Below are 14320 nucleotides of genomic sequence, written 5' to 3'. Positions count from 1 at the left end.
TACGATTGGTGATCCGTTGCTGCCCTGCACTTTGCTCCAGCATGTGAATGGTTTGATAAATCGGACGAAGAATTTAGTATGTGTAGCATCGTTCTTTGAACTTTTTCTAAGGAATTGTCTGAACTCTGTTTTGGAGAAAAATAGCTCATACTTACAGTTACTTTTTCTAAGGAATTGTCATACACTCTGCAACCCAGTTAATTTCAAACGCTTGAGAAAAAGCGTGATGAGAATCAGGCTACAGTTTTCAGTTCACTTGTACTCCCTCTGTAAAGAAATATGAGAGCATTTAGATCACTATTTCGTGATCTAAACGCTCTTATATTTCTTTACAGAGGGAGTAGTACTGTAGACATCATCGTCCCTAACTTTATGAGAAGTGGAACTATAGAATAAGCTGAAGGAACCCAGAGCTTTCATCCATTGCTGCAATGACAAAACCATTAGCAAGTTTGAGGTCAGGGTCATTTGGGTCCATTGTATGTAGCAATAAGTTCTTAATGCTATAAGAAATGATGGCTAAGTGGTCGGATGATGATTCAGGCTCGATGAGTTTTTTCTTCTAGAGCATTTTTAAAGGGTAAACAAGAGAAATCATTTATCCTATGTCCAAGATGTAAACAATATTGCAACTCTGAAGTCTAAAGCAACAACATTCAGGTGGGCTCTGATTTGCATTTGGTTAAATATTTACCCCATGGTACTTCCCCTTTAGGCGGGAACTAACATTGATTATGTAATTTCCTCAAGATAAAAGAACATTATTCAGGAATTTAATATGTCATTACTTTTTCTTGAGCTGTTAGAGCACCCACAGGAGGAAAAGCTTTTGAAATGGTGGGCATTCAATTGTAGTTTTTTTTCTTTTCTTTCCCTAATAATAAAGCAAGGAGTGCTTCTGGTGGTCCGTCACGCAATTTTGCACAAAACCCCCTGTGTTTTCTGTGAATCAACCCGCACTACACACTTAAGTCAGAGCCGAACTGTCGTTTTGCATTTTTCCAGAATCCCCCCTGACTTTTTAGGCAATTCACCTGCGGATCATATTTAAGTCAAACATATGTTTTTTTGAATTATCCATATCTTTTAAACCGTAACTCCGATTTTAACATTTTATATATGAAATTTGATTAGAAAAATGTGTAGAATATGAATATGATGTTATTTTCACCTATTAAATATTTTTTAAATATGGATTTTGGAAGCAAACTTATAATTATATAGCGGATGGTCCGTTTTTCTTTAGTATCGGCGACGATCCGGATTGCAAATAAATATCCACTAAAACCATATAGAGACCAAAGAAAACATTGATAACCACACATGCACACCTTTGAAAAAACTCGCAGGGGAAAACAACAGATTTCTCACCGCCAGCGAGAGTGAGAAGGAGGATAAGTGGCAAAATAAATGTGATGCCCCCCTAAAACAAAGGACGTGGACCTATTGTGGTCTTGAGTGATGGTTATGGGTTTAAGAGCATGTGCTATTTTTTCTTCCGTTGCAACACACGGGCTCTTTTGCTAGTTCATGCAGATACGTCTTACAACTTTCCAAGATTCTTACTCTGGATTAATTGGGGAAGAAGACCAACAATGGGGGAAGAACACGAGCTTAAAGGATAAGGTTCATTGGGGAAGAAGACCCCCTTTTATAGAAGGGGGAAAATCCAACCGTTACCCCCATATCAGCCCCGCAGAGAGCGGTACTACCGCTTGGCCAGCGGTACTACCGCTCCCCTTCGCGGTACTACCGCTAGGCCCAGAGTGGTACTACCGCGGTGGTCAGGGCGGTACTACCGCACACGAGCGGTACTACCGCCTCCACTGCTGCGGCGAGCACCGTAAAACCCGACACGAAAAAGACCCCTCGAATCGAGGCGATACTAGCACGAAGCCGCAGCGGTACTACGGCTGGGGGCTACCAGCGGTACTACCGCTGTGGAGCGGTACTGCCGCTTGTAGCACCCAAGCGGTACTACCGCTCTGGCCTGCGGTACTACCGCTGGGACCAACCAGAACTGCCATAACTTCTGCAAATGAGCGCTTCGAATTGAGCAAACTCAAGCTTGTTGGATACAAGACGACGAGTAGCATCAAAACAGCGACTAATTATAGTAAGAAGAGGCAGGGGAGGTATGCCTAACAAATAGAGGAGTGAAACCTCCAACCGAGAAGAACCGGCATAACCTCCAACATCGAAAACATCATTGAAGATGCGAGTAAACTCCGTTTTCGATGAACTCGAGCTTGTCATCAAGATGACCATAAGCTCCAAAACTCTCAAAGAGAAGAACCAAACAAGAACAAATAAAGATGATGCAAGGATGCAATGGTTTGAGCTCTCTATGAACGATACGATCAAGCTACTCATCGAGAGCCCCCCTTGATAGTACGACAATCGATCCTATAACCCGGTCTCCCAACTACCACCATGAGACCGGTAAAATAGAAAACCTATCAAAAGCAAACCTTTGCCTTGCACATGGTCCACTTGAGTTAGATGATGACGATCTTGACTCCCTCAAGATGGACCACCTTTCTTAATTGCGTTGGCTCGATGAAGACTAGTTGATTGCTCCCCCATACTCCACTATGGGTGAGCCACCCTTCCGCACATCTTCACAAGTCCATTGTCACCACAATAGATGGCAAGCTTCAAGCATTTGATCTCTTCGTGATGCTTTACTTGAACTTGCCCGCTTCACTTGAACTTGCACACCGCAACCTAACCCCACAAAGAACTCTCACGAAGACCATGAGTTAGTACATAAAGTGTAATTGACAATGCTTACCATACCATGGGATCGCTTGATCCCTCGGTACATCTTGTGCGCTTTGTGTGTTGATCAAGTTGATTCACTCTTGACTTAGTCTTGATCAACCTTGACTTTTTCCAACTCTCTTCATTTGGATGATGTCTTGAAGGTAAACATGAATGATCACACAATCTTCTTCTTCAAGACATGATTGCAATAAGCTCAACTCTCACATGACCAATCTTTGGATAATTCCTTAATAACACCTTGGTCACCACATAAACTCCTTGAAACCAACACATGGACTTCAAGAAATGCCTATGGACAAATCCTTCAAATATAACTCAAGGCAACCATTAGTCCATAGAGATTGTCATCAATTACCAAAACTAAACATGGGGCACCGCATGTTCTTTCAGTAGATCAAGTCAGTTCTAATCCTCCCATTCAGATTTAGTTCAATTTGAACAAATTTACTGCTTCTGCGGGATGCTCGCTTGCATCCCTACCTGGAAATCCTGAAGGTTAAAGATTCTTAAACCATCACAGGTCAAATAGCAGGTAAATGGGAAATAAGAAAGTATGGCAACTGAAGTGTTCTTTACCTCTCCCCAATTGCTATATGGAAGTACATCAGCAGTGATTGCAGCTTCTGGTATATCAAGAAAAATATGAAGATCATCAGGTCACAATACATCTAAGGTCATAGAGTTTGAAGAACCTAACTGCGACTTGGGAGAATTCAGTAAACTATTATTAGGAGCCAACAATTCCATTTCAAAACATAATTGCTATAGATATATGATGCTGAAAATTCTGTTCTTAAAATATCCTTAATATTTGAACTCGACATATCTAGAAAATAAGAGCTTTGGCCTTTTTGTGATAACATTAAAGTAGCAGCTAGCAGCCATGCTGCAACTCCATATTTTATATGCTTTCAATGAATACACAAGACTTGTCGCAAAAAAAAAAAAGAATACACAAGACATGCAAGGACCGCTCACTGTTGCGGCAGTAATGTGAGCAAGGCAAGTCAGCAAGCACATAATGATGGCAGAGAAGATTGTAGACTGACCTGCATAACAAGTATTCTTATATACGACCCTTGACCACTTATCCGGTGCTCAAAACAAACCATATACTAAAAGCTGGAATATAGATCATGAAAATGTTGCGATAATTCTGATTTTTGCAGTTGACAGAACACTATTAGTAGAAAGTATGTAGTATTGTTCTGGAAATTTAGTGAAACGGAAGCGTGATTAGCATATCAAAAAATACTGTATTACCCGACCCATTGTATCTGGAAGAATAGGACGGCGACATTGTCTCACGGAGTCATCCATGATCGCAGTGGATGTAAATCGCGTGGTGGTCGGTGATGAACTGGGGCGAGAAGGATCCACCCGATGGACATTTTGAGCACAGTACTTGACACAATAGCATTGATCTTTGTGCCCCCCCCCCCCCCCCCCCCCCACCTTCAAAGCTGCCTTTCTATCCTGAAATCTCTAGGAAAAATCAAAATCAAAATCCAAGACAGATGGTAGCCGGTGAGTGGAATTGACCTTGTGTTACTGTTTTTTTTTTTTCTGAACTAAAGGATATGTATATCTTAGGGATCAAAATGCAGTCAGTTTGAATTGTACTGACAACAGTCTGGTACATCAAATTCACTACTTTTTTTGGCAAACTAATTCACTACATTGATATACAGAATTTGCAAATACAGATATACTACTAAGTTCTACAATTCCGTCACAAAAACTGTTCAATATGTATACAATGTTCCTCATACCTTGGAGGGGAGCACGCCTGGTCGTGGGCATCGTCAGACTTGAAGCCATAAGAGAGGAGGTCGGAGCAGCGCTCCCTGCCTTGGTTGTGGTGGTCGTGGAGCACGGCCAGATCCTTGCCTTCCTGCAGCTGCCGACACGCAGATCCGACCATGCCCGAAAGAGACCATCAACGCCCCGTGCTTGCCGGAGGAGCCCGTCGTCGACCTCCCGGAGCGATGGGGATACGCTGCGGGTGCGTGTAGGGGAGGGGTCAGGGGTGGTGTAAAAAGACACGAGCTTCCTCAAACCGCCGTCGCGCTCGTCCTCCCGAGGCGCCACCACCGCCCGACTGCTCTCTCCAGGGGTCACCCGCTTCCTCTTGATCTCGATATATCAAACCCCATGTCGTAGCGGCAGCGGGGAGGGAGGCGATGTGGCATAGCGAGGACGGGGAGGGAGTCGTGGGGTCGGCCACGAGGAACAACGTCTGTTCGGGACAGGTAGCAGTTTTGTTTGGAGGATAAACGTGGAGTGGCTAAAGACCTGTTTTAGACCAAACGTGTTTTAGTGACTAATCTGAACCGTACGGATGTGATTAGATGGATAGGATTAAGTTTTGGATCTCCGCACTTCGTGCTTTTATAGGGGTAGTAGATATTTTCGCGAGAAGGTAGTGTATATCTTGGTGACGAGTGTGCAAACAAGCCAAACAAATTAAATGCACTAGCAGAAATACTTCAAAAGGGCATTAAAATGCATCAAGTATATTGTCACTTACTGTGAGAAATCTTCTATTGGACCTTTCAGCTCTGGCTTAGCTTTATCGTACTTTTTAAAGAATAGATTGTCTTGTTCCGAAGAACTGTCTCTTCTCTTCCCACCTTTCCCAGTCTCTATCAAAGAGTTATTCCTACTTCTTTCCTCATTTTCTGCAGGGGAAATTGATTTCCGTGTTCTAGACTCAATGCCATTCTTGGTACCATTCGGACTTTCCGAGGAAGCTTGGTAGTAATCTTCTTCGGATCTACATGATCTAGCATTCAATCCTGTGCCATTTTTGTTTCTCTTCTGCCTGTTTTCCCTATCGACCTATCTGGATGTAATACATTCTCTGAATCTCAATCATCAGTCCTTGGCAATTGCCGACCCTGTGAAACATTTCCTCTGCTGAGACCTATCATTATCAAAGTTGTTTCCGGCGGTCTTCCTTGGGAATCCTTCCTGGTTTATATTACCTCCAGTATTAAATTCTTGCGGGGATGGTTTCCTCTGATCATGGGAAGCAGATAGAGCAACCTTCCTGGTATTCACACTGGGGTAGAAATTATCTACATTAGTTGCTTTATATCATCAAGAAACTTAGAAGAACCATTTCTTTCAAATTGTTTCCTTGTGCTCCTGTTGTCATTTTCCCAAGGACACTCATGAAGTTCACCCAATCAGAATGCTCTCTCTGAAGCACCTTTTTTGGAGATGATTTCTCAGTACTGTTTCTTTGCAAAATTGGTGGCTTTTCATTAGTTTCAGTGCATTCAGGACGAGACATCACCATGTTGTGGTAAACATTTCCTCTTACATCTTTGGTCAAATTCATGGGATTTGCATCAATATTAGGATACTTCAAGCGCTTGTGCTTTTTCCCATCAAGAGAAGATCCCCCATGCCTACCCCTTTTTCTTGCAGCAGAATCATCAGTCTCGTTGAAATTGCCATTTCCAAGGCTGCCATCACTATTCAAAGGTTTCTGCACCTTATCTTATTTCTTCTTAGAGCTTGTTTTGATTTATCTTTTGTAGATCTCCAGGACTCACAGGTCTTCATTTCATAGGAGTACTATCTTGTACCTGTAGATCGGTATGGAACATTTCTTGTCTCTTTGCTTGACCTCTCATTGATATGTTTGTCAGGAGGTAAGTTCTGTCTGCGCTGATAAAGAACCTGTAGCTGCTGAATAGGCAATGTCAACCTTGGAGTTTAATTCGGGTTCTGACCATAAGCCAGGCAAACAATTTCGTTTTTCCCTCAGGCTGCGCTTTTCCATATAGCTTTCGAAGCCAGGTCATGAATTTCCCCCAGACTGACATATCATAGATGTTTTTTTACGGCGAACCTTCCAGAACAACAGATGCTCCAACCTCTTTTGTCTTCATGCTCTAGCGAATGGTGCAAGTGTTAAGGAAATCTGCTAGAGCCATTGGTTCATCGCTTGGAATATCTTTAATTGCCTTAAGATCTCCTCCTCAGAAAACGGCCTTGTGAGACTGGAGAAATCCAGGCGATTGGGGTACAAAACTTACAAATCTATATCAGCTGAAGTAGCAGTCTTGGTCCCCATGAGCTTCCTGTAAAATAACAGTTGATTCTTTGCTTGTCATCATGAGGAAAATGTGGCACACCTTCGACAGAGATGCATTTAATGTGGTTTTTTCTAAACCTTGCATGATAAACTTTTGTGTCCTCGTCACAGAAAACACACCGATTATATCTCCCACGTTGCCTGGCTGCAACCGCAATTCAGTCTATCAGTGTTCACTTTTTTTTGTTTCAACATGGTCCTGAAGATCCACCCAGAAAGGTCAGGGTAAATTTACAGCGCTCAAGATATTTTTTGTCAGGTTTCACTTTCAGCATTTCACCTTGAATTTTTGCTTCTAAAAAATTTAAGCTTACCAGCCAGAATTTAGTGATAACTTCCATTGTAAAAAGATTCCTGACATGAGCTATGTATATAAATTGCTGCTTCAGCGATTTCTCTCTAATTATTTTGCAATGGTTATTTATATTGTAGGGAGTGGAAGAACGTATCATAAAAAATTTCATTTCAGACAAATGTTTGGTAAGTTAAATGCGTAGTCCAATGTTGTTTCATTCGTTAACTTGTCCAACTTTTATCTATGTTTACCTACCTTTTTTTTTGCAATGTTATCTGTTCCAGGAATTATCAACAAATGAGCATATTAGTGCTCAAAGTGAAGTTAGTATCTACAAATACTTTCTTGCCAATGAACAAGTGGGGCAATGGAGGGATGGGACCATCATACCCTATGACCATGAGCTCCAGAGATGGCATCGGAACCCACAAGCTGTGAAGTTCTTCGTTTTGAGCGACGCGTATAATGAGCCAGCAACTAAACTGGAATTATACAAGAACACTGATGAGCTTGTGCAGTCTGGTGGCTCCAGGAGTTGTATGACTCCCATCTTTACAACATACAATCCCAATCTAAAGAAGATGATTATCTGCTTTCCTTATTTTTCGGAGTTTTTCTCGGAATGGGCTGCTGACTACAAGGGTGATGGTTCGAACTGTCTGCCTGAAATTCTGAAAGATATGATAAGGTTTGTCCATATCCATCCTGAATTCTGATGTAGCTTCTACATTTATGCCTTGCATTAATAAGTACCAAGGAACATGAAAATAGTGTGGATGGTACCAATATGGTATACTATACACCCGGTTTTAAGGCCGTACGCCCTAACCCTCTCTCACCACTTAGGCGCTTAAGGCGGGGCGACAACTTACACACATCCTAGTCTACTTCGGCAGCCAATTAATGCCCTACTTAGCACTGACGTCTTATATTTATGTACAGAGGGACTATTACATACATACGTTGATTTTGCTGGTTGTTAATGTCACATTGCAGCCATCCTCTTCACAGCTGTTCTTCTCCATTGTAACACACATCCTACCTGTAAATCTTAAAATAAGATTGATAGCTGAGCTATTTTATCTGATGTTGAGTGACATACACATACCTTTCAACCAATCTGTCCTCTCGTGTCTTCTCCCGAAGAACAATAAGCATCGGCCATTAGATTCAGAAACACAAGTCAATTAACTGAGCAACATAACATCTAATAACCAGGACAATTGGACATATTAGTATATATTACAGAATCAACCTCAAGTCCACAACTAGATAATTAGAGGTGCATCTCTCTCAGGCCCATAACTAACATAATTAAGGTCCAAAGTCCAAATGGGAATAAACAAAAACCCAACCTTCTCATCTTTCAGGTCCCAATTGGCCAACTCCAGAACCCCTAATAGCCATCATCAAAGTCATAAGTCGGAGTAGTATCAATGTTCTGTCCACCACCATCTTCAGCAGCATCAGTTGAATCTTCAGCACTCACCAGTGTCATTCACAGCATCATTTTGAAATCGAATTCTGAATCATCTGCCTCTCCATTGCCTGAATCTGAGTGTTGCTCTTGCTCAGCCTCTTCTCACTTGTTTCAACACTTGGGTCTGGTTGTGCAGTTCTCTTGTGCCTCCTTCATAGATCTAGTTATACTTTGAGATTCCTATGAACATTGTGACCTTGATGAGCTTGAAATGAGCCACTGGCCACATCAACATCATCCCAAGTAATGTCATTAGGATTCCCACGAACCACAAGCTGCTTTTAGGCGGCTGGGATGATGCATCAACCCACTGCTTGTCCCAGTCGAAGTTTTCCACAGCTAAAGGGCCATAGGGTTTTGTTGCCCGCCTTCTCATGCCTTTTTTTCTAAACTTATCTACCATCTTTTAGTTGTGTGCAACAAAAACCAATTTGTCAACCTTTGGTGCCTCAAATGGTTCCTTTTCTTTGTATGCATCTAAAAATGGAGAAAATAATGAATAATTAGCTTGCTGAAATCAATATTGAATAAACACAAAGCTCAAAAGTTGGAAGTTGGCTCACGAATCCAAAGGTACTCCAATTACTCTCACAACTAGATGATGCAGCAGATAGACAAACTATACCCTTTTGCAAACCCTTGTCGATCAATAGTGTGACCACCGTTTGACTTCCACCAATCAACTACAGTGGTAACATACGAGTAGAAACATAGAATTGAAATTTACCTGCTGGAATGAACATGCAGAAATTGGACAATACCTACTAGGATATCTTGTCTCAGTGTTCTGGATTGCCATCAAATTAGCAAATGATTCTCTTTGGTCCTCATACATAATAGCTTGCCTATCAACCTTCTCTGGAACAATGGGATCTGGTATCATTCTTGCCAACAACCATTGAAGCGGCTCCTTAGCATCCCCACTCTGGCATTATCATTATTCTTCACAAATGTGTAGAACTTCCCTGCGTTAAAAAATAGAGCAGCAACATATAGCATCCCCACTATAGCATTTTCATTATTCTTCACAAATGTGTAGAACTTCCCTGGGTTAAAAAATAGAGCAGCAACATACAATAGAGCACTGGTGCCATACAATGTTAATGACCTTCTTGAGCAATCTTCTTGAGCAAAGATTGATTTGTTTTGGGTAGGGAAGTCTTACCCGAGCCTACCCCAACTTGCCTGAGCTTAAATGCAGATTATATCGTGCATTGTACAGAACGATGTCATTCACATTCATATGTTTGATTGAATAGAGTTCACACAATATACCTGAACATAAACTTTTCAATTGTATTGGACTATTGTGCGTGTTGCTACAATGTCTCATTCCTCTCAAACCTTTACAGCCTGTTTGGTTGGGAGGAGTTGATTGGGAATGGGAGTTTAAGGTAAGTGAGACTTAAAGTCCTTTGATTGACTCAGGGACATGGGAGTTAAGAAGGGAGGGGGAGAGGAATTAAGAGGACCAACTCCCTCAGATCCCTGGTAATTAAACTAGGGATTGGGAATTAGCAAAAACAAAAACGTTTCATTGGTTGTGCATGTTTGTGAGGGACGTTTTGTTAGCTGAGCACGTACGTGAGGAAGGCATTCCCCTGCCCAATCCCACCAATCAAACAAGGGCAGTTAACTCCCTCTTAATTCCCACTTCTAATTGCCTTCACATGCCAAACAGAGGAATGGGACTTAAAATCAATTTCCCATGTCTTTTTTGCCGAGAGTTGCTCAGTTTGTCCAAATGATTTGAAAATTGGAGCAGACCTCACGCATCCAATTGTCTACCATGCAAAAAAAAAGGATTTTTTTTGAATTTTTCTAGTATTTGTTTTGATTTTTTTATTCAACATGGGTGCATATGAGCCTGGGCTCAGAAAAGGATTTTCGCTATTGTAATCTCTAAAAAGACTTATATTTAGGAATGGAGGGACTATATTTTATTATACATTTTGAGTCCACTCTATATCCATGTTATTAGATTGATGTTGTTAATCATTTTTACAAATTTTTATGTAGGGACTTGTTGATTTTGATGTCAAAAACAAGTGTGAGGGGATTAGACGATCTATCTTCCTACATTTGTATCAGAGCTAAGTTATCTTCAAATAACAACAATAAATATCCCAATGCTGGAAAGCGAGAAATCTTGAAATTCATTAGGTTTCCTTTAAGTGGAAAGGATCCAAATGAGCATCAAATGCGTACAAGTTTTGCTGCATTATTTCGGAAGAACTTACCAGGAGAATGGTTTGGTCGGGATTTCATGTTATTTACGGAGATGATGGGAGGTGTGGTGTACAGGTACGTATAAGATTTGCTCAATTTTTCTTCTGTTTTTTGCTTACATGAAATCCTTATGTTAATGTAATCCTTGTGTTGTATTTCCTTATCTAGGAAGTACTAGTATAGGTCAGTTGTCCTTTCCTTAGCTAGTAAGATAAACCTGCTGCTTGATAGCCGGTAATAGTAGCCAATTTTGCTTTTGCTAATAGCAGCTAGTTAAGTAAGCCAGTTCACAAGCCGACTGATCTATGTACCATTTTCTTAGTATAGTAGTTTATACATACAAATATGAAGGCATTTTCAAATACACTAAAAACTATGGACTCACTTGAAAATCTTAGATGTAGTATATGAACATACTAAAAATATTTGCCTATATGCACCTTGTGTTCAGCTCACTTCTCTATCTCCTCCTTGAGTCTAAATCTAGCCCCTTAATGTAAAATTCGAATTGGTTTTTGCAGCCTACAGGTCGTAACAGATCACCCAGTATTAAAGTGTGGTGCTGGTATTGTCAAACTGATCAGAGCGTGCTTTCGTGAAGATTTGCGTCCTAGGCAGATAGGAATCTTAGAGAGGGTCGTTGACATTGCCAAATACGGTGGTCAGTCTTGGCACGCCCGTCTGATACATTATCCAATTTTGTTGGCCATGAGTCGCTATCGCACTGAATCATCGGATAGCTATGATCTTCTATGGTTCGCAAGAAAAGCAACTGCTCACTATAAGGAAAACCTCAATGCTGAATTGAGAAGCGGTACAATACAGAGATGTCCTTTCAACAACATACACCCAAGTTTCATTGTTATGACATTGTATCCCGGGCTGGTCTCCGATTTGTATGAGCTGTATTTGAATCACGAATATCTCAACGTGATAGTGTAAAGACAAATTTCAGTATTTGAAGCTGCTTCAGTTGGCGGTCCTCCTGACCATCTTAGGTACTTTACTGATCTGAGTCTCATGTAGAATTTGCTATTGGAATTTTATGGTCCCAATTTCACATGAACAGATCTAATTTGTTAAACCTTATGATTATCATAGTACTATATAATGCAGAACTCCTATGTTTTGTTCAAAGAAAAGAGTTCTCATGGTAATTTAGCGTTGCTTGTTTTCCTCATGTATACAGTTTTAAATTTAGTTAGTGTGCTGATATAGGTTCAGCTCATAAATTGTCAAGTTCTGAGTTTTGGTGACTTCTCATGTATACAGTTTTGATATATATATAGGAAAATGGTTGTGTACTCCTGGGAGTACGTACTCCCGCTCCTCATATACCACATAGATGAATCTTTTATACCTCTTTATTATTTTTAATATACTTCATTAGTAATTATTAGATACCCTAAAATGAGTTTCATGAAAAAATTCATGTGAGTCTACATTTTTTTAAATGTTTACGTATATACTGATACGTTTGTACGTGAAAAAGGTATATTACAAAAAGTACGTCGCAGATGATATTTTTTCAACAAAACTCGTATTGGGGTATCTTAGAATATTTAATAAAGTATATTGAGAATGATAAAGAGGTATACTTAATGCGTATATGAGGTATATTGAGGAAAACAAGCAACGCTAATTGTCCATCGAGTCTGGCAGTCGAAATCCATCTCCATGTCTCCATCGTCACCGTTTCTTTCTCCCTTGCCCGAATCCAAAGCTTCAAACTGACCCCCTGACAAAATTTATCCTACTCCTACAGTGTCACCGCTGTCGCCTAGAGCTGCCACCATGCCGAGCCCGACGCCTCAGCCCCCACACCCCCTGCTCCTCTCACGCGTGTTGCCGCCACCACCCTTCCCTTTCTACCTCATCCCGACCTTGGTGTCTCCTCTCCCCCATGCTGTTCATCATGTTGGATAGTTGTTTTAAAGGTATCAGCCTTTTTCTCCCCCAGCCCCCACAATTTTTGGGTCGGGCGCACACACACCATCTTGATCCGCCCCTTAGTGCCGTCAGTTACACACTAGTTCTAGTTATCATTGTTATAGTGCCGGCGGTTACGCACTAGTTCCAGTTATCACTGTTAGTTTCTAGCAGAGCAGCAGGCGAGCTGTGCTGTGTTATCTCTAGGGTTTATACCCCAGATATTGTTTTCCGGTGCTTATGCTTTTTCTAATCTAGATAGATTATTGATTTGTAATTGAAGTTTCAGCAAAATATTTGGTGCTAATGAGCCTGTTTTGGATTCGTTTGGCAGCTTTGCGTGATTGTCCACATTTGGCATGCGGAGAAAAGGAATGGAGCACATGAAAAATGAGAATCATGTGGGGAAAAAGCAAAATGAAGAGGGACATCCTAACAAATGAGGTGAGAATGGTAGAACTCAAGTAAAGAACAATGATATGAAATGAGTAGTCTCAAAACCTGTAACCATCTGCCTGATCTTTTACTGATGTTCCAGCATTGTAGTGAAAAGTTAATAATTTGTGTTCTTTAACAGTGTTAATCCCGTCACTATGTTTGTATTCTGCAGATATTTGGATCTAGTAACCTTGATATTTAGTGAGAAATGGTTTTAAAAGTTGTGAGGATTGTTGTTCAGTACTGATGATGTATTTGAATTTCATAATATCATTAACCACTTTATGTATCATACTGCAGTACCGCTGTAGTCTAAATTGTTAGGTTTCTCGTGCTTGGCAAACAATAGTAAACAAAAGGTAGGGTACACACCGAGGTTGAGACTCATGGGTTAATTGTAACTAGTCTAGGTTAATGCTGGACTAGTCAACATGGTATTGTAGTACTCAACTACTAATACATGTACTATGTTCCGTCCCATAATGTAAGACGTTTTTTGTCAAGAAACTCTTACATTATGAGACAGAGGGAGAACAATAAAAATTGAATGCATGGGAAGTGGATGAAGAATCCGAGGTTGTACCAATTGAAATAGCTATTCATCGTGAACTGGATGAAGTACTCAGCTTCTTATCCCTCCCAAATTCCCCTAAAAAACTTATCCTTCCCAAATTGAGTCAAACGACTCAAACACCTACACTAGTCTGGAGTCTGGACCAGTTGCCCCCACCGCTCGACTCAGCAAGCTATTCTACGGAGAAGCTAGTCGACAATCAGATTGAGACTACTAGACTAGTCTCACGACTACTTGTGAGACTCTTAATCCATGCGCCTGAGATTGACCGCCAGGACATGGACAGCCTCTTCAACCTGGTAAGCTCCGTACCTGTCCAACACGCTCTTGTCTTGGCTGTGGACTTCGTGGACGATTCCGACAAGGACGTGAACCCATGCAGGCGAGGACGACTCCGGACCCGACGCAAGGGCTTGCCCTAAGCCGACGCCGCCAGCCATCCTATCTGACGTCCTGCGTCGCGCTCAGGGGCGGGACCAG

At 41.2% G+C, this 14320-nt stretch overlaps 2 protein-coding genes across 2 annotated transcripts; one reads left to right on the top strand and one right to left on the bottom strand.

The window, feature by feature from the left end:
• Positions 1–2941: 2941 nt before the first annotated feature.
• Positions 2942–6689, bottom strand: LOC141028044 (uncharacterized). The gene is made up of 6 exons (XM_073505860.1): positions 6650–6689; positions 5775–5867; positions 5318–5468; positions 4560–4915; positions 3364–3410; positions 2942–3276 (listed from the first exon to the last, which is right to left on the bottom strand). Exons 1-6 carry the CDS (start codon positions 6687–6689, stop codon positions 3232–3234), a joined length of 732 nt encoding a protein of 243 aa, XP_073361961.1. The 3' UTR covers positions 2942–3231.
• Positions 6690–6992: 303 nt separating this feature from the next.
• On the top strand, positions 6993–13493 carry LOC109766971 (uncharacterized). The gene is made up of 6 exons (XM_020325718.4): positions 6993–7114; positions 7328–7375; positions 7475–7878; positions 10690–10974; positions 11421–11897; positions 13163–13493. Exons 3-5 carry the CDS (start codon positions 7730–7732, stop codon positions 11839–11841), a joined length of 855 nt encoding a protein of 284 aa, XP_020181307.3. The 5' UTR covers positions 6993–7114; positions 7328–7375; positions 7475–7729; the 3' UTR covers positions 11842–11897; positions 13163–13493.
• Positions 13494–14320: the final 827 nt, after the last annotated feature.

This window comes from Aegilops tauschii, chromosome 1 (assembly GCF_002575655.3).
Source record: "Aegilops tauschii subsp. strangulata cultivar AL8/78 chromosome 1, Aet v6.0, whole genome shotgun sequence".
Taxonomy (NCBI): Eukaryota; Viridiplantae; Streptophyta; class Magnoliopsida; order Poales; family Poaceae; genus Aegilops; species Aegilops tauschii.
Note: the sequence above shows the minus strand (reverse complement) of the source record. Positions and strands in the feature narration are given on the sequence as shown.